Source organism: Anopheles moucheti, chromosome 3 (assembly GCF_943734755.1).
Source record: "Anopheles moucheti chromosome 3, idAnoMoucSN_F20_07, whole genome shotgun sequence".
In the NCBI taxonomy this organism is placed as follows: Eukaryota; Metazoa; Arthropoda; class Insecta; order Diptera; family Culicidae; genus Anopheles; species Anopheles moucheti.
Window position 1 is genome coordinate 21,445,077 of NC_069141.1, and position 25,439 is coordinate 21,470,515.

The following is a 25,439-nucleotide window of genomic DNA, read 5'->3' on the forward strand; positions in this document are numbered from 1 at the left end:
CTTTGCCTTAAGCTCGCATATCTGCTAGTTCCCATCGCTGGGGACAATGACTCGTGCACCACCGCCGGTACCGCCGAAAGAGATGTCAAATCGTGCGGCTAGAAAGTGAGCAGCAAATTGCAAACCGTCCCCGGCACCCGGTGGTGGTATTGGTGCTGCTGCAGCAAAGCGGAAAATAAGTCAGGAAAAATTTCTCCACCAGAGGGTCTTCAAGATGTGGCCTTTTTTTGTCTGCCTCACTGAGGGCGTTTTCTTTTTTTTTCTTCACAGAAACTTGCCCCATTACATGTTTTATGTGTTCACGCAATTTCCCGAACATCCCTTGCAGTTTCCGAGCGGTGAGCGATTGGGTGTTTTAAAATTGCTTTGCGTTTGTCTCGCTCGCAGAACAGGGCAGAAGAGTTGGGATGGGAATGTAAAACATGTTCCATTTCCTCGGTGCGGAATGGTGCGTGTGCGGGCGGGTGGGAGCGGACACGGGTTTTGCAAAGTATTTCACCTGATGGCGCGCAACTCCGGAAAGTGCTACAGGCTGTTGGCAATTTTGCATCACCCAGCTGGATGTTGTGTGTGTGTGTGTGTGCATTGGCATTCGGTATTTCCGAGCAAATTTGCATCCAACCGATTTTACCTCCGGGAACTATCCGGCAAGCAAGCAGTCCGGTGTAGTTTCGGTTTGGTTTGGGCTCCAGCTGTGAAAACGCACCGGAGAAACGGGACACCGTTATTATTTTGTACCGTAAGTGCACACCGGTACTATTTGCACACTCCCTTCCCATCTCTCCCAAGCACGGAAGGATTATGTTTACAATTGCATAAACATGTGTTTGGGGAGATGGGAGGGCAATGGGGAAATGTACGATCAAAGAGAGTTTTGGATGTTCGCTGTGGGAAATGAAAATTTACCTTTCCTGGAAAGTCGAACGAATATTGATAGCAGGAATGGCAGGAATCGATTTCAGGTGGATGTGTAAAGAGAGCATTATGAGAGTATCATGTTTTGCTGTCGTTTGTGGTGGAACATAATTGTGAGATGGAGGTATATTCGACAGTTACACAAAGTGCGTTGATTGGTACAGAAGACCAAGTTTTGGTAATTTCATCCCGAGTGCTGCACCATGTAAGCACATGCTGTTTGGCAAATAAAAGTTTTTGACAACACACCGCATTATGAATAAATTACTGCATTCGTATAAAGTATACATTGTAGAGTGACTTCTGGTCGATAATGTACTACTGTCGACTCAACGACTCAACAGGACGCTCGCTTTGGGTTCAAATTGCTGTTGTAGCCTACCCAACGATGAGTCGTCACATGGTGTCGTACCTCGACCTAATTTATCGATATGATGGTGATTCAAATGTCATGTAGAGTTGCCCTATTCAACGCTCGATTCTGCCTTACTAGACTTATTTTACCGTTCGTGTGAAAACCAGTGCTGCTACCACGATGCCACCGGATCGCCCTATTCAATATGTTTCGGAATAAGTGGATTTTCTCATCCATAATCAAAACAATGCTTGGAAAATGGTGGAAATTCGTGTTGGATGAATGTGATTCAGATTCATGCATCCGTCTGAATCTTTTAGCTGAATGGAATGGATCGGAATCTAAAATTCCAAGGATTCTGAAAGGTTTTAAAGATTCATGATTCTATGAGTTCTCCTGACTCGACTCCTGAGTTGAATAACTTCCCACTACTAATTCATATGAATGACTTTTCTCAAAAGATTCATGCATTCGTGCAAAAATATAGATTTTTCCTGTGGATATGTCATCAATTAATTATCAAGGATGTCTCCTAACTAGAAGATTTATATCCAACTCCAACTCCAAGCGAAACTCCATCACTGAACACACCTAGCTAGTCTATCCTAATAAATCAATTAAATCAAGGAGATATGCTGTCAGACATCAGAATACACGTGATTTGTCTCCGGTTGACAATAAAAGAATATTTTTTATTCATTAAAACTGAAATGAAGTTATCTCTTCTAGGATTGCAGCTCTGTTATAACAGGTGGGCTGATAATTGTTTGGCCTATGACAGTAAAACACTTTTTTTTGGCCAAATTTTTTTTTTGTATTCAACATACGTCCCTTCAAGGGTGACCTTGTTTCGGCGATCACCTCTTTATCCGACGAAAATTTCTTCTCAGAGAACATCCTTTTGGGATTTGAGAAATGGGGTTAGTCACTGAGAGCCAGATCTACGAAATACGGTGGGTGGCGAAGCATTTCGTGGCCTAATTCATGAATTTTTGCCATTGTTTTCACTGATTTGTTGCACGGTGCGATTTTTTGACGAAACAAAACATTTTTTTCTTCAAATATGGCCGTTTTTTTGGCGATTTCGTCCTTCAATCGCTCCAATAACTTGATATAGTAGTGGCTTTTAATGGTCTTTCCTTTCTCAAGATAGTCGATGAAGATAATTCCTTCCGAATCCCAAAAAAAAAAAAACTGGGGCCATAACCTTGCCAGCTGAATGTTGCGTTTTCCCCCGCTTTGGAGCAGGTTCATCGCGTCCAGTCCACTCGGATGACTGTCTATTGGACTTTGGAGTGAAGTGGAGAAGCCAAGACTCATCCATGGTAATATATTGACGCAAAAACTCCGATTTATTTCGCTCAAACAGCTCCAAACACTGCTCCGAACCATCAAAGAGGTTGTTGTTTTTGGTCAAATGTGAGTTCGCGCGGCAGCCATTTTGAACAAAGCTTTCTCATATCCAAATACTCGTGAATGATATGTCCAACACGTTCCTTAGACATCTTTAGGGTGTCAGCTATCTCGATCAACTTCACATTACGGTTGCTTTTAATAATTTTGTGATTTTTTTTAATGTTTTCTTCTGTAACCACCTCTTTTGGGCGTCCACTGTGTTCACTATCTTCAGTGCTCATTTCACCACTTTTAAATTTAGCATACCAATATCTGATGGTTGATTTTGGCAGAGCAGAGTCCGAAGACTCTTCATCAAGCCAATATTTTATCATCACGCGAAATTCCTTCTTTTCCATGATTACTCAAAGCACAAAAGTTGCGTCACACAAAATGCTCTAGCTCATTAGGTTGTGGCCCGAGTGCTGTCAAATTTGGACAGCATTCGTTTGAAGGTTGGTACAAACGAAATATGATATGGATAAAAATCTTCTAGCGCGATAAATGTGTTAGGCCAAACAATTATCAGCCCATCTGTTACCTATCTAGAACGATCGAATTTCTATTGCGAAAGACATATCATAGAGTTCGTGCTTGAGGATCGCGTATCCACCGAGGATGTTAGCTTCCTTTGAACTACGTTGAAAACGTTGGAGGAATGAATCATCTTCCACAAGGGGAGAAGTCTCCTTCGTTGATGATGACGATGACTAGTATGATCGTGTTCTACTTGGGGGATGATCAATTGAGTGAGAGACGATGAAGAGTGTTTACGTTAATTGATTGGAGGTTTCCATCATACGTGCGACGTAAATCATCCAGTGGCGTTTTTCTTCACTCGGTGTTTGTTTATATTTTTTTCCTTTCTTCATTTTATCGGTGCGAGTTTTCTTGAAGATCGCGAATTTTGTGTCTATGCTAAAGGATGGGAAATGAACAGCTATGGACTGAAGTGGTGGCCACTGGTGGCACCAATCTTGAGTAGCTTATTATGAATCAACTTCCTTCCATCACTGTAATTTGTCCCGAAGTCCATAAATATGAGCTCAATTTTTAATTCATTAACGTTGATACACTATCTCTTACACATTCCTGCAACAGCAATGCTCTCATAATAAAACCATCCGCACGTACTACCATCCGGGCAGTCGCGCAATGCGCACACAAACACCCTGTTCTCGACCAGCATCACAACTTTGCCATCTTGTAATGCAAGCACTGCGCCATAAGCACACGAAGGTTACAACAATTTTGCTCACATTCAAAACAGCAATTTGCGACCATGCTTCCCATGCTTCAGTTTCGCAGTCACCCCTTCTTTTGCAAGCAAATGTACAAGTGCGCGCGCTCTCGGTTCGCATCAGCAAGTTCATTATAGTTCTGTAAATGATTTATTCTGGTATTTCGTTCATTTAGCTGTTTTTTTTCTTCTCCTTTCTCTTCTTGTGTGGAGTATGATGTTGTCCTCCTTCCCACTTCCAGAATGGTATGTTGTATTTTTGCATCCTATTTTAATTCTTCTGTGCCGAGAGGAGGATGCTGGGGAGAGTGTGGTGGATGGAACCAACCCTCATTCCGTGCGATGGATGGATGGCACAGGGATGGGGCAATGAAATTTCTTTCAAGAATGGACCAGCAGTAGTTGTACCGAGAGCAGCTTGTACAGCCTTGACGTGAGCATATGATGCTGATGAAGGCCGGATGAGTACTGTTGGTACTGCGAGTACGGCACACAAAGTGGTGGTGAGTCGACGATGACGGACCCCGTACAGGCGTGGTACTCGACTCACACACAAACCCATATGCATAGAGATTGGAGCGCCGGATGATCCTGTCTCGAAGCAACAAAAAAGCGAACGGCAGACAAAGTAGTGGCGGATGGAGTGAAATTGCTTTGAAGCTAGTGCCCGCTTTCAAAATTTCCTTTCTGGTTGGCCTAGTTACCATATCATCATCAACCCGTGTGTGTGTGTGTATGTGTGTGTGTGTGCCCTTCCCGTTTTCCCTCTCGGGCCATCTTATCTGGGATGGGATTTTTGGGAAACCGGCAGCTCTGATTGTTCTGGAAAATGATGATTCTTTGCAAAAAAGCTGTTCTGATTTCATCACTGCCGAAAGTGAAACGACCGTGGAAGATCGGGAGAGTCCCATGTTTGGTGTGTGTGTGTGTGTGTGGGTTTTTTTCTCCACTTTTTTAAGTTTCGTCACAGTGTGGCGCCCGGAAGTTTACCAACTCCTACAACAACTACCCCCTGCAGAGCTTCCAGAGAGAGAGGAGAAGGGTCACTATATACGACGGCGTGTGTCTCGTGTGCCGGATATTCTGTGCTTAAATGATCGAAAGATCCGTCCGCTTATCCTTCGTGGCATGGGAGTTGGAGGGGGTAGGGAGGCGAAAGCAAAAAAAAAAGAATACGTGCACAGATCCTTTGTTGTGTTGTGCGCCTTTCTTCGTGTGCTTTTCACTTTGACAGTGAACCGACCCGTAACCTCACCCCCAGCATCATCTCACCATCGACAATCATAAGCTTTGGTGGTGAAGAAAAGAAAATTTTATCCCACCTCACCAACAACAAAAAAAAAGCATAAAGAAAATATGAAAAGTTCACATGAAAACAAACCTCTTTCTCCTTTTTGGGAAGGTAGAACGAAAGCAACAAAATCGGTGGCGAACTTTTACCCTGCAAAAATCCTTCACTGCCAGGGCCAGGACGGGGAAAAATCGCGTCAACACGAAAACTTCTCATCCTGCATCCGTGATGAACGCGATCGTTGAAGAAAAATCGAAAAGCGAATGTTCGTTTTTTTTTGTTGTGTTCACCCATTCTTCTACTTTGTCGATAGTAAAATTTCCCCAGTTCCACGTGAAATTGCCACTAGGGAGGGGGACAATGGGCAAGAAAGTACACCTTTACACACCCGAAACAGGCACACACACAAAGTAGCAACACTTCTCGGCTTTAGCAGTTTATCCTCCCGGGGTGAGACGAGTTTCTTCGATGAGCTCTCATCTCACCTCACACTCACACACCCAGCAGCTCAGTCTGGAGTGTGCTGGTGCTGGTGTATTTTTTATCCGGGTTTTATTTTCCCGTTTTTTTTTCGATTTTCGATATTTGGAACATCTCGTACGAGAACTTTTACACTCGAGAACGATGCTCGAAACCGAATACGAATTAGTGCCCGTGATACGTGGTGCTTTATTTCCGCTTCTTTCGCTCATTCGGGTGCGATATATATATGTAATGGGGCAAGTAAGGAATGGCAAGCAAAAATTAAAAAAAACGGGCACGAACACGACCAAGAAGGAAAGCACCACCCAGCGCGATACGGTGGGAAAGGAAAGTTTTAACGGTTTTTGCTACATTACACGGCGCTCGTCGTCGTGCACCGCGGGCGGTAGATCTTGGATCGGTCGGTTTGTTTCTGTGCTGCCCTGTGTGTGTGTGTGTGGTTTTTTTGTTCGTGCCTGTTTGCCTTCCATTTTAGTACTTCCAGAGACTGGATTTCTTTTTTGTTGTGTACCACCGGCGGTAAAGGATGGCAGAGCGGTAGAAAAGCAGCCACATTGGCAACTTTGTGATTGCACTTTGGCTAAGTGAAGTGTGTGCGGAGTATGCGGAGGGGTGGCCTTACCCTGTGGCTTTGGTTAGACATTGGCAGACTCGGCAGTGTGGCTATGGGTTCCAGCTTTCGTAACGGCGTCTCGCGTGCGCCCACGTGGTTTTACGAGCGCTTAACTCAAGGATCAATTTTGGGCTCATAATTTCTTCAATTACGCGCCCACTGCCCGCGCACACTGCCCGGGTGCTGACGGCGTTATTTTTGCCTGGGTCGTCCCTGTGTACTCCTGTGCGCTGGAAGGATTTCTTTTCGCGCAAGGATAATGCTTTTCGTGGGCATCTTCTTTTCGGGATGAGTAGCGTCGGTTCGCCTTCGCCTTATTTGTCCTTATTTGTGTGTGTGTGTGTTTGTGGGGATGCGCTTCTTCTTGCGCTTGTTTATGTTGCTGCTTTTTCCGCAAACACTGGCGCCATTTTGCTTTGTTAGGTGGTCCGCTTTGCGCTTACGGGATTGTACTTGGGTTCCGTGGTCCGAAGTTTTAGTCAGGGCGAATTTGGATGCGTTAATTGTGCCTAATGCCCTTCCCGGCCACGCCACGGCCACTACCCTGTGTGTGTTGTGTGTTGTGTGTTTTGTGAGTGGAAAGGGTGTGGAAAACAAGTTGGAGGATACTTAGAAGAACTTGCCCTTCTGTGTGTATGTGTATGTAATTAAGTTTGATAAACGACACCAACGGTGCCGGAACTAATGGGGGTCCCCGTGATTTGAGGCCCTCTCCCCCACCGGTTGCGGGGTGCCGGATAAGGCTAAAGGGATGTGCGGGGCGAGATAAGGGCCCGCCGTAGAGTTTGTGCATAAATCTCGGTCAATGAATATATTGTGGCTTGGGGGGGGGAGGATAAATACTAAAGACAAAGAATAAATGATGGGACATATAACACGAGCCGGCGCGTCATGCGCGCGAAGGAAAAATAGTTTCGCCGGAGAGCAACCTCAAACTGCTGCTTTATGTGAGTTAGTGTTTTGGTTCGCTAAAATCCATTTATTTATGACGTTCGTGATGGCGGGCAGGAACGGGGCTTTGGTGGCGTTAATTCGTTAGGATAAACATTTGGTTATCTTTGCTTACAGTTCAACGGCATAAGGATCAATAATTTGGCCATAAAATACGCATAAACCCCCGACCCCCGCAAATGGACTGTAGCGCTTAGCGAGATAAAAATGGAACCGAGTTTATATTATTTCGATTGCAGTCGCAACAATTCTGGTGCCCCGCCTACGTTCTGTGGCTTTTCTAAATTAATCGACATTTAGTAGATAACTCTTAGGAGACCACGTGAACTAGTGAATCCTATTCGGATGCGCAACTGTACACAAACACCGCATTACGCTACGGTTAGCAATTATGGATTGCAATTTGATCGTTTCATTAAGGACCAAAGTTCGCTGCCACACGCTTCATCGGCCACACTATCGATCGGTGTTTGAACGAATCTAATTTATAATTTCAAAGAACCTATTTAATTTTGCAAACGCAAGCGCTACTCAGGCGGGTAATAAATTTTCCCCGTACGTATCACCTTCCGGGTCAGCTTGGATGTGGTGCACCTGGTGGGCACCGGCACCGTGCAGCGCATTACGCGCTAGATAGTTTGATAATTATGATGGAAATCAGTCTTGCCCTCGGGCTTTTGGTACCGTGCTCGTTGGTTGGTTTTGGTTTCGGACCGTCGTGGTCGTGGTTGGTAGTTGGTAGTTCGTAAATGACCGAGGACCGCAAATTGATTGGCAAACCAATTGCCTGTGTGACGACATTTGAGCCAGCGGTGCAATTTTACTTACCGTGCAAATGGTTTTGCATAATGCATTTTCAATTTTGCTTCATTAGATTAAATTTGATGCGGACTAAATTTCGTTCTGGAGGTTTTGGGGAAAACAGGTCGTCTAAACTTTATACAACGATATCGTTGTTTTCATATCTATATTTTATTTGTTTTCCTAATCGCTTTTAGTAGAGGCACTAAGAAAGTTATTAGGAAATGGGATTTCTGGTTACAGCAAATACAAATAAACGCAATAATTCTTATACATTTTGCAGTCTTTCGAAAACTATTTTTTCTATTCCCCGTGGAATATATAACGCGAAACCAAAAATACACTCACGGTAACGCTACTTTTCCATATCGATCAACAAGTAGATTTCGCAGTGCCAAATTGCATTACAAATACGCCGCAAAGTATGCAATTCGCATGACAAAAAACTTTAAATCGTTATAACCGTGTTGTTATCAATCTGAATTCTCTTGATGCTGATAAACAGAGTCTGAAAATAGCGGTAGCAAGGTAATTCATTTATAATTCAAACATCAAATTTTACCAGCGATATCTCATGACGCCAAAAACTATGCAATCTGCCTAACAAAATTACCTCGTTATGACATTGGTGGGTCGGGTTGGAAGTTTTAAGCAAGTTGTGTGTTATCTTGCTGTCGAGTCGTGCCGCTGCTGAATGAATGTCATTTATTTCACTCTCACGGCACTCGTTTCGTTCACTCTTGGCACTTCGTTGTCCAAAATTTCGATTATTTGTGGTAGATAAATTTTCCCACCAGCACCCAACCAAAAAGCTCGAAGATGAGCCCAATATGTGTGACAATGGTGGAGAAAGTTTCTCGTATCTCTTTTTTTTTTGTACTCAGGTGGACAAGTTTTCTTGGGACTAGCACAAGCTAGCTGGACAGTGTGTACCGGGTGGGTGTGGTGCTGGGAAGGGCAAGTACGATTTTCCATAAATATTCACACTTGTGATGCTTGCACATGCCACGGGACAAGGTGGCCACCGGATATATCTGTCCGGGCCATTCTTTCCGACACTCCTGGGGTTGTTGGAACGTCTTGAACAGCCAAAGTGTGCTGGATATCATCCTGCTCGGCGGGCTTAATGTCATTTTGTGGTTGAGGCGAATGTGTATCTTACGTGTAGACAAACACTGGACACAGAAAGACCGGTTGTGGTGGAGTCGTGGCACTTGTGAGCCGGATGCTCCCCACGACCGTCGGATCAGCACCGACCCGCTCCGGGGATCGCTCATTCGCTATTTCGCAAGCAATTACCTATTTCGAAACTTCTTTATTGGCAATGTTTAGACACCGGACGGAAGTTCAGCCCTCGCTGCTGTGCTTTGCATTTAGATTTTATTTGGCTACGTTTTGTAGCACACCGGCTTGTTTGGCTGTTGGCCGCAGACGCCCGTTATCTCGCACACAGCGCGGACCACAAGCGAAACTAGGGGCGAACGAACACTATAAACCGGTTTGACCTTACCGAGTGCTTCATTTGTGCCTGCGTTTCAACTCATCCCGGTTCACACACACACCGTGCCGGTTCATCCCTTCGACGTCGCTGGGGTTTCACCCGGCATTGCCCGATATACTGTGAAAAGATTTAATTTACGTCAGCGAGCTTCCGCTTAAGCGGGTACGCTGATGCTCGTCGAGCGTCAGCCACATTGCCGGCTCGTTGGGAAAGCGAACGAAGCGAACTGTGCGAGCGAGCGACTTCCATACATAAATCAATATTCAACCCCTCTCGAAATGACACATTCCGAGCGACGAGTTCACCCCGGGTAGAAGGCGCGGGCTTTTAGGGGTTTTTGTATCGAGAGGTCCCTTTTCGAACGGTTCGAAATTGAAATGAATCGATCCGGTGGTAGCACTACCGTGCCGCGGTAAGGTTTTCCGGTGGTCATATATATATATTTTTTCTGAGCCCATTTCCGCCCCGTGCGCGATAACCTGAATCCGGGAACCTGGTGCCGGATGGATCTGTCCTCTCGGTGTTTCTGTGTTTTATGCTCATCTGTATGCCGCGCGTGTGCATGCGAGTGAGACGACAGAGAGCCATAAATTGAGCCATTGAAGCAGAGTGTATTTTATTTATTTGAATATCACATTTTTGTGAACGAGACTCTGGCGTCGTTTCTACGTTACGGTGTGCTTTTTTTTTTTTTGGTTAATTCAATCACAGCATGATCACACCGGTCACACCGGCACGGTCCACATTCGCACGAACTGTGGCTGCCATTTTCCATTAGTGGTTTAATTTTACACTCTGCTCGGTGAGGCAGAACGGGATATAACACTGGCCGGAAGGATTAATACCCGTTAACGCAGTGCCGCGAAAGCCCTTCATCCCCCTGGTGGGCAGGTGGCGGTGGTGTGCACTACTAAAGTCTTATTGAACGACCGTTAGAGAAATATTCGGCAAATGACAGTCATCGTGCGCTCGGTTATGCCGAAAAAAAAAGCGGAAGTGAAGAGAGCGAAAAAGCGGCAAGTTAAATTAATGTCCCTTTCGGAAAAAAGGGAGTAATCCTTTCAGCAAATACCTTTTTCAGTTCGATTTCTGTCCCCACTGTTTTTTTTTCGTTCCACTGTGTGTGTTTCGTTACATAAGTGTGCATAAGAAAAATGGTGAACATAAAGGGAATAAATTCAAACACCAGCTACAAAGAACAAACTTTTCTTGCAAAATCTATCGAATCTGTCTCGTTCGTGTACGAATCCAGCCTCTGTTTTTGCTGTTCGCTAGAAGTAGTGAAATGTTTTTTTTCCCCCCAAACCTATATCCAAGCGCCATTTTCTTATCGGAATTTGTGCACAATTTATTGTAGCGAGAAGTTTAACTCTCCTGTCGAAGCGAACTGGCCAACCCCCCGGGCCAAAGAAAAGGATAAGCGACGGAGAAAATGAATATGCGCTTGGGTGCACTTTTCTTTTGAGGAAAAACAATGTGCAGCAAACAAAGTTTCTCGAGTGGAACAGTGATTTTGTCCTGCCACTGTGCGGGAGGTGTATGTATTTATGCGAATTGTGTTCTTGTCTTGGTTGAAGTTACGTAAATGCCATCATACTGGTTTTGTGATTAGTGATTGTTTTTCAGTAATGTCCCGAGGGAAATGATCTCGTTTTTTAGTTTTAAAATAAATTAGTTACGTAACTAGTTTCATTATGCAAATCTTTTTAATAGAATCGGGGAAATTACTTTATTGTTATTATAAAAAATATTTTTTTTATGTTTTATTTTAATCAAAAAATACTTTTTCATCGACTCAAAAGAAGAATTAACCGCTCTAAAACCTGCACACATCGACAATACGTATAATATCATGCACCACCAATTTCTTTCTCACTATTCTTTCAATATTTGTTTTACCCTTCATAATGCGAGCCACACAAAATTGGACCCAGAGTAAAAACTCAATCTGCTCTCAGCACACACACATTCGTGCAACAGCAACAAAAAAAAACCCCCTTCGCACGAACCAAATCCCTGCAGCAAACTCGCCTACAGGAGGAACAATTTATGGAATATCACGCGGGATAATACTTCTTTCCCATGGCTGGCTAATAATTAATCATTTTGGCGTTCGCTTCCGCTTCGGTACACGCTGTGCGGGCGGAAGGAACGGGCGCTGCTTTTGCACTTGGCATCGTGAGTGCCATTTCAATCGTCCGGGATACACTTTTGCACAAAGTGGAATAAATTGAACCATCGAACCGGCAGTGAAGGCAGGGTGATCTTTTGCTTTTCACTGTTTTTTTTTCTTTCTATCAGCAACACAGAGCAAAAAAAAACAGACATCCCCCATTCACCAGAGGGCATTCGTGAGTGGGATTGGGACGAATTCTAACGACGATTTATGTCATCCATCGATTACATAAAATCGTTTTCAATTCATTCGATGATTTCCATTCGGTAATGCCCGATCACCAAGGGGTGATGGTGTTTCCGTTTTGTGCTTTTCTCGTGCTTCGAATTCAATTTTTACCCATCGCTACGATCGCCCGGTTACGTTTGCGAAACCCAAGAAGGTGGCAAGAAACATCATAGATTACAGCATTACGGAGGCTTCTCAAATTTATTGAAAAGAATGTACTACTTTATGTGTTTTTTACTTCACACACACACACACACTGCCGAATGAACATGGCACACAAAGTTGCGAGACCCGACCGAATGCTGCTCATTATTTGGCACTCACAAACAAATTTGACGCATTTATTCCGTGATCAACACCCCGGCTACATGGATTCCATTCCATTGGAACGAATCCAACATCGCATGGTTGGGATGATTTTTCATGCATTTCATAGTTATATATTTTCGGTTTTGCAAAAGCAAGAAAGTAGAAAAATATACGCGCCTAATGCGCATGGAAATGGAAGCGCTGGTGTGAGTGATAAATCATTCCCGATCGCAACGGTGGATGAAAAATGGAGCCCCGAACCTACTGATGGAGGCGCCTGGTCGTTCACGGTGTTTCGGGCGCACACGTTGCATCCTAATCGGAAGTGTGGAAGAAATGTTCACACACGAATGATTGAGTTTTCTTAGTACGAAACGGATGGTTCGTTGGCACGTTCTTTTTTATTAGTTTGTATAGACTTGTTCGCAAACAAATAGAGCTTTTCGTTCTCTAATATTGGATGGGGTATATCGCAACTTAATATAATATTGATATTGAAAAAGATTAAAATAACTTGACTGTGGTTTAATAATGCCTTATTTATTGGATTTGGTGTGTTATACATTAAAATTAAAGTAACTCCAATAAAATATTTGTGCCTCGATCAAACAGTCGCACATGTTCCCTTTCGCCAATATAGCTCCTAATGCAAGAATAAATATTTATTTGGTTCGATAACGGAGTAAAACAAATTTACAACCATCGCCCCTTCATAAGTAAATAGAAAAAAGGATGCTTCTTGTTTACTTTGGAATGGAAACCTTTCGGTTTGTAAGCTTTTTTTCCCCCCTGTTTATATCTCCCTTACCCGAAGAAACCGTACCGCACATTTCGGCCCGACACAATTTTCACGCTCAAAAGCACATAAATTAATGTGCGGGGAGTTAATTCGTTGTATCTGGTTGCTTCAGCGGAAACGCCAACACGCGCGCCAAACGAAAAAAAAAAAACGCGCACGGTATAAAATATATACACCTTTCGGAAACCATCCATCTGCCATTAACCGATCCCGGGGCCTAGCTTATTAATATTTGACTACCCTGTATCGGTGCCATCGTCATACCGCCTTTTTCTTACGCTTCTTCCACGAAAACGATCGTGCCACCTGGCTTTCAAATTTACTCAAGGCCAGGCGAGGTAAAAAGCTCTTTTCAATTAGCTGTTTCATGTTGTACGTTTGGTTGCTTGTCGCGATCAAATGCGCGCACACACAGAGATAAAAAACGACGGCTGGAAAAGCGGACGGTGCCCGTTTTTCTGCGATCGTTTCTTTGAACCCACATCCTTCATCTTAACCCCTGGGACGACGAGAGTGAGGTGAGTTAGAGGGGTGAAAGGTACTCCGATGTAGAAAATATTAACTGACGCAAATGCTTACTTCTCGCCGCGTCCTCCGCACCGTGGCGAGCGGCTTTTTACTAACCGATGTTCGTTAATTTTGCGTTTCAGGGACGGTTGTGCCTTACAACAGCACACCTGAGGTCTACATCGTGATGAACTTCGCCTTCGCCGAGCGCGAAGAAAGTAATCTTCCATTTTACGGATGGCATCAGACACATCTTCGCTTCCGTCGCTCCATTGCAACTCGCCAACTCTCCCCATTCCCCAATCCTCCGCCCGCTCTCTTCTAATCGAGAACGGCAAGTTTTTTATGTTACGTCCGGACTTTTTAAATGTTTATGTTATTACACACAACAAAACAAAACAAAAATGCGCGTTCGTTAAAGACCCTCGACGTAGAAGTTTCAATAAATTACGGCGGTTTGGATCCGAAAACAACGATAGAAGCACGAAGAGGCGCAACAGGAAAAAAGAAAACATTTAAACGATAAAAAAGTAAACTTTTGGCCAAATGCGAAAAAAATGACTACCAACAAGAACCGGGAACAGCGCTTACCAGAAAACGATACCACGATGAGGCATTTGGTGAAATGCCTTGCCTTGTGTTGTAACCCTGCGAAACAAGCCACTAGTTTACCGTGGAAGGAGTCCATCCACTGTCTCGGATTCTTGTTCTTAGTCCACCTCCAGCGGGAAAAGGAAACATTTGAGCTGCTGTTCTTTTAAAAAACTAACAAAAAAACACACAACCCCTCAAAACCGAAACAGTTTTTTGAGCGCAACGAAAAAAAAAAACCCAGCCCCAACTGGGAACGGAACCATTTGTCCGGTTCCGGATCTTTTTTTTCTTCGAACTTACGCCTTAAATCGACTGTAATCAAGATTTTCCTACCTAGAATCAGTTACCGCAGGTTGGGTTGAAAATTACCCTGCGTGGCACGTATATGCCTGTGTGTGTGGGGGTTTTGGGGGCCATCCGTAATTTTCGTGGAGCGTTGGGGGCAAAGGTGAAAAGTGAGAAAATAAAACGCTCACTGGGTAGCGATGTATTTATCGCTGTACCATCATCAGCAGCAAATAAAGAGAATTTCCGCTTACGGTTTACGGGGCCTGCTAGGCTCGCAGGTGGGCAGTGAGTGAAATAGGACGAGCGCGGAAAGACAACCGGAATCGCCGAGGGTTGTTCCATTCCACCCCGGGAGGGACACAACTCTAAGCTTTTGGTGAAATATTAATGCAATCGCTGTTGGACGCTTTTAGAGAAACATTAATATTTCACCCTTGTCCCTCGTGTCTCTGTGTGGGGGGGGGGGGGGGGGGACCACTGTGCGGGCCAATAGGGGAGGTCAGCGTGTGCGTAGGTCCGTGGGGCCCTGAAAAGCTTGTGCACGGTACGTAAAGCAGCGGTGCGGATGAGGGTTTTTCCCAGGAATCGAGTCTCTGGTAGATTGGAGTTTACAATTTAATACGCATCACTACACTTCAAAGTGAACTTCCTGTGTTAGGGTGACAGCAAATGGGTTTTGCGTTTCACTGTGCACGAGTACTTCGGTTCGGATGTTCATTGAAGCTAGCGCTCAGATAGCACATCATGTCTGGATCACTTTTCACTCGGAAACGGTGACTATTGGCCCCTGCGTCGCATGAAGGGGGACACTGGGAAGGAATGAATTTCATTGGAATGCTTAATTTGAATGTTGTGCACTACGCCCGGCTTGATAAAGTGAGCTGATCCGGCTCGCAGGGTGTACCGAGAGCCCGCATGTTTGATTGTCATCGCTGTCATCGAATCGTTGGCGCTGTTTCGGGTTGATTGAAGTTAGTAATTCTGTCCTTGCCCCCAACCTCCCTCCCAAAACAACGCGTTGGAATCGAACGGTGTGGAATCGTTTTATCTGGTCGTACAGATCATGCATTCTTTAGTGAAGGAAACGTAAAGTCCTAGAATTAATTACCGGTTTGGCTGGAATGCTATGATGCAAACTTTGCTGTGCGACACGGTGCTGCGAGTGTAGGACGGCTGTGGAAGGCACTTTGCAATGTAACTGATTACAAATCATGCAGAGGCAACGACACAGCAGCACGTGTTGGGGGTGATGACGAACGAAGGACCAACGATCAACGATTGAAGCATAACATCAAATCAAATCAAACGTTCACAACCGATCACAGTGAGTGCTGGCACGACACGGAACGGTCTAGACAGTACCGAGTTATGATTTGATGTACGCCTTCAGCAGCATTTACCGGCGCGCTGGCAGGAAAATTATATCCCCGGTAAATTCCCCAAACTCGGTTAAGCGATCGAATCGAATGCGGGACTGTGTTTAAGATGTGGACGCTTCAATACCTGCACTAAATGTAGCGCGATTAGAGTACGCGTGCTTCGGAATTCAATTATCGTTAATTGCACACCGCACTGGACGATTCTGGACGCACGTGTAAGAAGCATATGCGTTCCGTTTCGTCCTTGTGTGTGTTTGTGTAGTGGCCAACGGACAGTGACGATTTGTGGAAGGTGTTAATTTGATTTCAAAATCACGCCTCGCTTTGTTTGCAGTGTATTGATAATGCAAATGTACCTGCGTAATTGGTGTTTTAATATTTGTCCTGATTGCTGGTTTGAAAGTGCACGACGACAGTTGTCTGGTGGCCATCGAAACTAATAGAAAGGATCCATCAACTATTCGTACAATTAGTTGCATACATGCAGGCGTATTATTTGACAAACCAGTACTTAAATCGAAATAATATGAATATATATAAAAAATTCTAAATAAAATTGCAATAAACGTTAACTAAGAAAACAAATGTGATACAAAAAACTTAACTGAACTAAGAGGCGTGATTTCAGTTTAAATATCTTACAGTTAAGGTTCGAATAGGGATTTGACACTCGCACCGTTTAAACGCCTACATCTATGCAACCGAAATCATTTTTTCCGTAAATTGTACAACACAAATGCACGAAATGAAACCCATTGTTTTTTTTAAATATAGTTTAAATCACAGCAGGTTTTTCCATCACTCATTGCAAAAGCTTCTATTCGGTGTAATATTTACCCAAATTATCGGCTTAGCGCCTAACAGTATGCAACAGCTAAATCATTTCACGTTTGATTAAGCAAACGCTCCACAATTTCGATTTGCCGTCCGTCCGATTTGGCATGAAGCGAACCTCACTTTCTATGCTAATGCTGCTGAAACAGCTGCATCCGCCGGTAGGATCCTACTGATTGGAATATTTAATCAGCATCAAAGTATTCAATTTCCATCATTGCAAACGAGAGACCCCGTTGGCCCGCCGTCCTCCCCCGTAGGGCGGATCCCGGCAGCTGGCAGTTTCATTACAGCTCATCCTCCCGCACGCAAAATTTGCCGAAACCAGCTTCCGAATTTATAAGCTTCCGAATCGACAGGAAGAAGGGCAGGAGTGTGTTTGTGTGGAAGGGCCAGTGTGCCTGGTAGAGGCAAGTGAACGAAAACCAATTACGCGGTGCGCATTCTTCGGTACCGACGCGCCAATGAACTTTTGCGATGTAATAATTTGTTGCAACAAAGCCTTAGACGAAACTGCAGGATGCCCCGACGTAACGCCACCTTGTTGGCTAGCTGATGAAAATGGTACCTCCTTCTGTGCTGCACCTCCACTATCCGACCGACCGCCTCCACCTCGCCTGTGGTGATCTTGTTCGGTGCTTCGGTTGTATGCAAATGTGTTGTATGCACTGCAGGAACCGACCAGTTACCATCGGATGAGCACCGGAACCCTGCAGTGCGGTGGAAAGTTCACCGAAATGAACTTTCGGGTCTTTTTTTTTTTTGCTACACTGCGCTTTGTGGTTGATGGAGATAGGAGTAGGAAGGGAAGGGCAGCAGGGGGGTGGCAGGACGTGGAGGACGGTGCGGGAAGTTTTCATGGTTGGAACGTGAATGGAAAGCGTAGTTTCTCCCCTCCTGTTCCATCATCGTTACAGCTATCCCGGGGTCGAATAGATAGGCCATCGAACGGATGAAGGTGCCCATGACCATCATGATGGTAATCTTCATGGGTTTAGATCCTGCGTCAGTCTCTAGGCACTGTGTGTTTGATCCCTTTTTCGGAGCGAAACCGGTGAGCCCGTCGTGGGGAAAACTGTTTATTGGAAAGGAAACCGTACAAAAGAGCTTCTTCCATCATCGAATAAATAGCTCCAGCTCCACCCGAACGTCGATGCATTTGCTGGTTGGAAGATCTAGTTAAGACACGATTGTCGAGAATTGGGAGGCTAAAATTCCTCTTTCATCTGCTGCGCAACTGCTCGCCACTGTCGGGAATGAGTGACAGCAAGGTTGTACGCTTTTGATCGGTACAGGGGGGGACCTTGAATTTGCATCGAATATCTATTAATATCGCTTGCCAAATCTCATCTGTCACCATTCACATCGGTGATAATGGTTGAACACCATTTTGGGTTCAAACTGATAGTCACCTCTCTGGTTGGTGTGATCGCCCTGCATTCATTACCGATGTTTGGCCATCGTTCAACAACAACGAAAAAAAAAAAAACACCCCATTTTCATACGTTCTTTCTCTTCCCTTTACAGCACCTTTCGCGCTAACGGATGATATCGAAATTCAGGCCACACCGGGCCACACCATGTCGTGCGTTACGGTACTGGTGGCAAGAAGCAATCTGTCCCCCGGTGGACTCCCGGTTGCGATAGTGGGCGATCTGTTCGAGCGCCGGCAGGACATCGAGGACGACCGGGTGTGGCTCGACGCTGGCAGTGAGGATGCCCGTGCCCAACGCTTCCATCGGGCCCGCATTGCCGGCCTGGCCGAATGGATCATCCCGGGTCACGGTGGACCGTTCCGTGTGGATGCGACGGTACGTGAAAAGTTAAAACATCAGGCTACCGAACCGTCGGACAGTGTCATATAATGGATCCTGTCCCAAACAGAGGTGGAGAAGTCGCTCGAGCTTGCGGTAAATTGATTGGCATTGATGTTTGCGAAGTGATGGAATGGAAAAAAAAACGAGAACTACAATTAAGCATGTTCGATTGTTGGGAAATCGATGTAAAAATGTGGCGGGGTGATGTTGATGTTTTGATCTGTTCCCTTTATTACGCCAACGGTCTCGTTGAACGTTGTTGTCATGTGTTTAGCTGAATTAAAACTGCACGCGCATTTACAAAAAAAAAAACGCCTGCTAGCAAAATGTTTCTTACAAATGGTTTCACGCATTGGTTCCATAATTGAACAACAAGCTACAATGTTTAATATTGCAAAACATAAGGAAACGACACTGCTGCGAATGCAAAAAAAAAGTATATTAATAATAAGTGAACTATTACATATGATTACTATCCGTGTGTACTTGGACAAAATGAATGCTATCATTGTGAATTACAAATTATCGATTGTTCGTTCATAGTGTTGTTCATGTTTATGGCAAGCAAAACAAACAAACAAAATGTACACACACACACACAAACAAACACACAAGTAAATTAATTCTCCCACATGGATTACCATACCGAACCCCGCATGAGGGACATGATGTGTTAAGTAATTTAACAAAAACACACGACCCCGGTTAGCACAACCGGTAAAGCAAGATGCAGTTACTAATTGTTAGTGCGCAGCGTTGATTGTTGTTTGTGTCGAGAGTGACCGTTTCCGTTGTTGTTTTTTTTCCTGTGTTTTTGTTTTTCTTCTGCCTCCATCGTTAATGTAGACGTCAGATGGCGTGGCTGCAAGCATGTTAGCGAGCCGTTTATATACCCCGTTAAGCATGTTTGGGTGCGAAGGTCTGACCGCGAGTGTAGCGCTTCATTGCGTTGCCGTTTTTGGCGGAAGATGATGAACTTGGCAACGGAGAGTGCAAGAAAGGCAGCATTCGTCTGTCCAGGGAAAGGTCGGGCACATTCATTTGTAGCCATTGGATGCAGTTAGAAAGGGGGAATGAAAATGAATGAATGAAAGTTCATTTGGTTTCCAAAACGTTAAGGTTGAAGCGAAACGCTTACGAAAGATGCGCGCTTTTTATCGCTTATTTCCGTATCCTTACCGGTTTTGCTGATCGAACATTCTTGTGCAACCGGATATTGCGAAGTTGGGGATGCCTCGATCGGACCCCGTTACGCAGGTGGTGGTATCGAGTTGCACCCGGAAACAATACGAAATCGCAAAACATTAGCAGCAAAAAAAAAAAACAATAATAAAACACCCTACCAAATGTTCTTAACGGACGGACGGCATTACATGCTGAATGTTGCAGACGCAAGCTTTATGAAAAAAAAACAAAACTTACATAAGTATGCTTTATGGTAAATGGAGAGAAAAAGGAGAAGAACAGAAGGGATAGAACAAAAACCTTTGATTGGGTAGTTTAACTGAGAAGAAGATGCAACATACACAATTTACATAATACACGATATATAAATAAGCAGTTTATTGATCATACATGTAAACGTTAGTGGACTTAGAGTTTCAAAAGTTTCTTAAAAATACAAGCGAACAAGAAATGGCGCGCAAGAAGTGGAAGAAAAACAGCCATACACAACACAACATTCACAACACAGACAAAAAAAAAATTACAAGAAGTATATGGCAAAGTTGTTAAACCGTATTCTAAACGGAGAAAAAGAGGTACACAAAACTGGCACAGAAACAAGAAGAATGGGAAAACATACACAAACATGTACACACACACACACACATACACGAAGGAAAAAAAACACGGGAAACCAATGGTACCAATTTTGAAATGGTTGTGCAAAGTAAACAAACAAACAAAACAAAACAAAACAAAACAAGAAATCTACCCAATCCCGCTAGGGGATCCGCCGCTACATGATCTTGTGCAAGCCACGCCTGTAGGAGAGAAAACAAACAAAGCATAGCAAACAGAAGAAGTAGTACGAAGCAAACAAGGGTATAAAAACACACACACACCAACACATTAACAGACATTACAAAACTACACAAACACAAGCAAAAGTATATCTGTACACGTTTTTGAAATCTATGGGCTTACGAACAGGGATTGCTGGTGCGCCGCACTTCAGCCGTTTTCCTTCTGCTTAAACAAGGGAACAGAAGGACGCTGAAGCGCTGGTCACACACATACACCTGGATGCCTTCTTTACGATGCTTCTACCGATTTGCCAACTTTTTGAGACAATGCCACAAACACACATAGGTACACCAGAGCAAAAGAAAGCAAACCAAACATACATACAATAAAAAAAGAAAGCAAGAAACATACACAAGGATATATAGTTGTAGAGTGCGGGAGGCTTTACTAGTAGGAAAAGGCCTCGGGAATAGTTGTTGCCTGACAAAAAAAAACACACACTAAATACACTGACGAAAGTTCACACAAAGCGGAAGCTTTTATACACCACACACCGACACGGATATATCCAGCAAACGAAACAAAAGAAGGAGAAGAAAAAAACCCGTAAAATGCATAACTCTACGTATAATGGATGTTTAGTTCTTAAAAACAAACAAGCAACAAAAAACTGCAAGCAAATTACAAGAAAAAAAGTAATAATAATCGAATAAGAGTTATATATACATATATATATCTGCTAAACAAAGCAAAGTAATCATCTCATGAATCATCCAACTCATACAAACGGTAAATTAAAAATTAAACGTTTAGTGCAATAAACCCCTGCGAAGGTAATAGGCGTACATAAGGTCAACACGTGTGCGTGACTGCTTCGCCCGGCCAAATAAGATCCGTGTGCCGGGCGAAAATGGCGCACAGAACGCTACACCACTTGGATCCGAAAACTTCTAGTCGATAAGGAAGTTAGACACAGAAGAAGATGAGAAAAAAACCCCTGGCAAACAAAGAAGAACAAGATGATAAAGAAGTAAGAAGAGTAATGACGTTTAATTGGTAAGACAACATTAAGATTAGACAACAGTAAACGAGTTACGAGTAGACATTAAGCGAGAGTGTGCGTGTGTGTTATAGCATTGGTTAGAACGAGTATCTCCACAAGCCGACCCAGATGCCGGAGGTGGAGAAAGCCTGGCAAACACGATTTTCTACTAAAGAATATTTATTCGTACAATATATTATACACATACACCATACATATATATATACAAGCATATATATATATGGTTATACAAAACAAAACTAAACAAAAACGATAAAGAGCATGTAGGCCCTTTAGTAGAATACAATAGAGAGCTATTAAGAAACAGCATAATGCGATAAAGCGAAAAAAAAATAACATACACACAGACAAAGAAAACCAGAACATGTTTAATTGTTTCCTATAAACACAATGTAAGCAAACAAAAAAAAACCCACACACAAACACACTTAACCAAATGCAAAACTGATTTAATGATGATGATGTTGTTCATACCAAACACGGAACACAAACGTGACACAGTTGTGGCCATTGTGGACCCACCCTGACCATCGTTGGAAAATGGGGAAAATCCGGGAAGTAGGATAAAGATAGAACGGCTATTAAAAAGCCACGGCCATTGTATGGAGATGGATGAAATGAAGACAGAAAAGGAAGAGAATCATAAACATGTAGGTCACACATGTTACGATCAAAATAGCAATGTTGTGTTGCTGATAGTAAGGGCTGGTACAATGTTGTACAAGTGCAAGAGGGAGAATGAATGATGGGAAGGGTAAACACACTTAAAACAATAATTCGACCGTTAGAATAGAAGTGATGAAGGTATGGATGGGTGGGCAATGGAGATGATTGTCCCATATCCCAACAAAAGTGCTCCGGAGCTTTGATGTTTGTGGAGTAGCAAAATGATGGCAGATGATTAGAGACGAGCAGGGCGAAATAGAAAATAATCAATGACGAACAAAAAACAAACCCCCATATTCACGCCCTCGCTGGCGCTGTAGTGTAGTGTTTATGGAAGATGAGGCATAAACAAATCCCAAGAGAAACAAAAACAAAATACACAATGCGTAGAAACTAAAAAAGAAAACACTATTTCAAACTCTAATATGACTAACGTAGCATATTATTCTATCAGTTGTCACGAGTATGTGTATGTTGTTAGGATGGCGCAATGAACAGAACCAGTCAAATGGGGACATTGGATAATAATGTTTGAAAACAAAGTAATGCGCAAAAAAAAAATATATATATATATACATAAACGAATACACAACTATATATACATATATACATTATACATGTAAACGAAAGACGTTACAGTGGGGCGAATAGTAGTGCAAGCATTTGTTTCGAAAGACAAATTAAAGCAACTAGCAAAACATATTTAAAACTACATTTAAAAGATAAAAAAAGCAAACAAACAAACACAGTATATCTTGACAGCAAAACAATAGATTAAAACTGCTGCTATATTGCAAAACAAAACAAAAAAAAAACACATCTAAAACCAACACTCCCAGAATGGCAAAATGTCGTAGCTTGACGAATGGCGGCTAGAGCAGTAATTGATACATTATTTAAGCTTGTACTTGTTAAATCGCCGAAAAAGCGCAGCCACACATACACAAACACTCATACAACACTTTCCACCCCCTTTCAACATTGCTGACTGGTCAGCCCTCAGACACACAGAAACAACACGCATAGAAACAATGTAGGATTTCAGCAACGCGCCGGAGAAAGCGTTTAAGAAATGGCAGAACAACAAACACTACTATTTAGCTATTACACATTTAATCTACTTTAAACGACGGAGGAGAGGCGCAAGGGGACGAAAAAGTGGGAAACCAATTTCCGCTGTCCCAAAAAAAAAAAAACAGTTTTGCAAAAGTTATGAAATACGCAGTAGCAACAATCCTTGAAACTTGAATGAAAGCGTTATATTTGAAGCAACAAAAAACACAGAATCACAACACCGACACATTGTTAAGTACGTATTCGAACGCATGTTACAGCTCCGGGAAGAAGGTAGCAATTGGCATAGCGAAACGGCAAGTTTGTGTGCGCGAAAGAGATTACATAAATCACAAACACTCTGTCGGCAAGAGCGATCACGCTCACGTGTGAAAAACCTAACACCGGAAAATGTTCGGACAGAATGGCAACATCGCATACTCCATACTGCTAAGTCAGCTAAAAACAGGCACCGGCAATAAGTGCTAGGCTAAAGCAATCAAGCTAGAGAGCAAAGAAATGTGTGACATAATGCACAATAAAGTCTACCCGTTCCTCCCCGGGTCGATAAACGTGCGCGGCACCATCCGTGTGTGGTGATGTGACAAAATGGCAGCAAAGGAACAAAAAATAATCAGGTGATAAAAACAACATCCATCAAGCGAGAGATGAAGGACAAGCGCAAACATAATGTTTGGAAGCGATTGCGGTAACATTTTGTCACTCAAACACACACGCACACTTGGGTGAGAAGGTAGAAAGGGAAAGAAAGAAGGAAGGGGAGGAACAGAGGAGAGCTTATACAGCTTACAAATAACAACCTAATGACATGAGAGCGCTCTGCGGTGATAGTGATGATGTAATAAAAGTGCAAAAAAAAACGAAGCATAACAGTAATGGAACAATATGCAACGCATAGACCAAAGCGGTAGAAAGATAAACAAAAATAGAAAATGTCAAATACAGTTCGTAAAAGAAAAACAAAACACACAAACACACACACATCGACGAACAAAAACACAACACAGCAGTGAAAATAGCATGGGCGAAGGATAAAAGCAAAAGAAGAAAAAGAAACCCAATGCACAAACAGTGAAACCAGCATACAGGAGCATATATTACAGGAATATACATTGCTACACAACAAAACAGAGAAGCGAAGCAACAGCAACAAAAAAAAAACAGCGATAAAAACACAACAACAGCAGCAAAAGATGATTCATTACATACGTTCACAACAGACCACCCGACGGTGTGGTGATTGCTTGATTGGCAGCAGGAGAGCAAAATGCAAACCCGGAAAAAAATGATTAATTGAAATTCACAATGCGCCATCATCATCAAGTGCGACACACCATCACATCACAGCCACGAAAACAGTAATGGAACAATATATTCGGCAAACAAACAGAAAAGTGCTTGATAAGGAGAGAGAGAGAAAGAAAACAATAGGAAAAAGAAAGAGAAAAACAACTACACACAAACCCAACATAACAGGAGACAGAAAAACTGTAACAACACGAACACGAAAATAGAAAAGTAGAGAAAATGGAATGGGAAAATAGTGCCCGGAAATTGGCTAAACGCAATCATACGCCTCACACCGGGCTGAAGACAAAACAGTTGTAAAACGGAATGAACGGCAAAGAAACAAGGAAAAGAGAGAAACAAACACAAACACAACCAAAAACGGCGCACAACCCGTTTGTCACGGCGGGCGCGCGCGTGTGTATGTGTTTCATTTCGTTTCTGTTTTAAAGTGTGTATGTGTTTTTTTTTTTCTGTTCCCTCACCTCCCCAATCTTGTTTATGCCGAAATTCGTTTCTTTTATTCTAATCTTATTGTTTTGTCTTTTTAGTTTGCTTTGCTGTGCGCTGGGCGATATGTGGTCTGCCCCGGGTCTGAAGTGTGTCATTTCTCGGTGCCTTTGGAGTGTTGCTCATTGTTCGCTTACTGCCTGCGGGTGTTGTATGTACAGCAGAAAAGCTTACCGTTTTCATCACAAAAGCCGTACCCCCAACACACACACACACATACAGAAAAGGCAAAATGAAATGTGTACCCGTCGCTGACCTTAGCAGTGGCAAACCTTGCCCGTCCATTGCCCGGGGCCGTATTCGGTACGATTCATCAATTATTTAACCCGAAGCGATTTTAATCCAATACACACGGCGGCATTTCGAAAGAGCGGGTGCTTAAGGGGCTGTGGGTT

The 25,439-nt window shown here is 43.4% G+C and overlaps 1 protein-coding gene across 1 annotated transcript in view; it reads left to right on the forward strand.

Annotated features, from left to right (window-relative positions):
- LOC128304386 (metallo-beta-lactamase domain-containing protein 1) overlaps window positions 1-21,987 on the forward strand; it is a 90,249-nt gene extending 68,262 nt beyond the window's left edge. Inside the window, exon 5 of the mRNA XM_053041567.1 lies at window positions 18,187-21,987. Within this exon, the coding sequence (XP_052897527.1) occupies window positions 18,187-18,524 (338 nt within the window). The 3' untranslated portion in view covers window positions 18,525-21,987. The remainder of the gene's footprint in view (window positions 1-18,186) is intronic.
- Window positions 21,988-25,439: the final 3,452 nt, after the last annotated feature.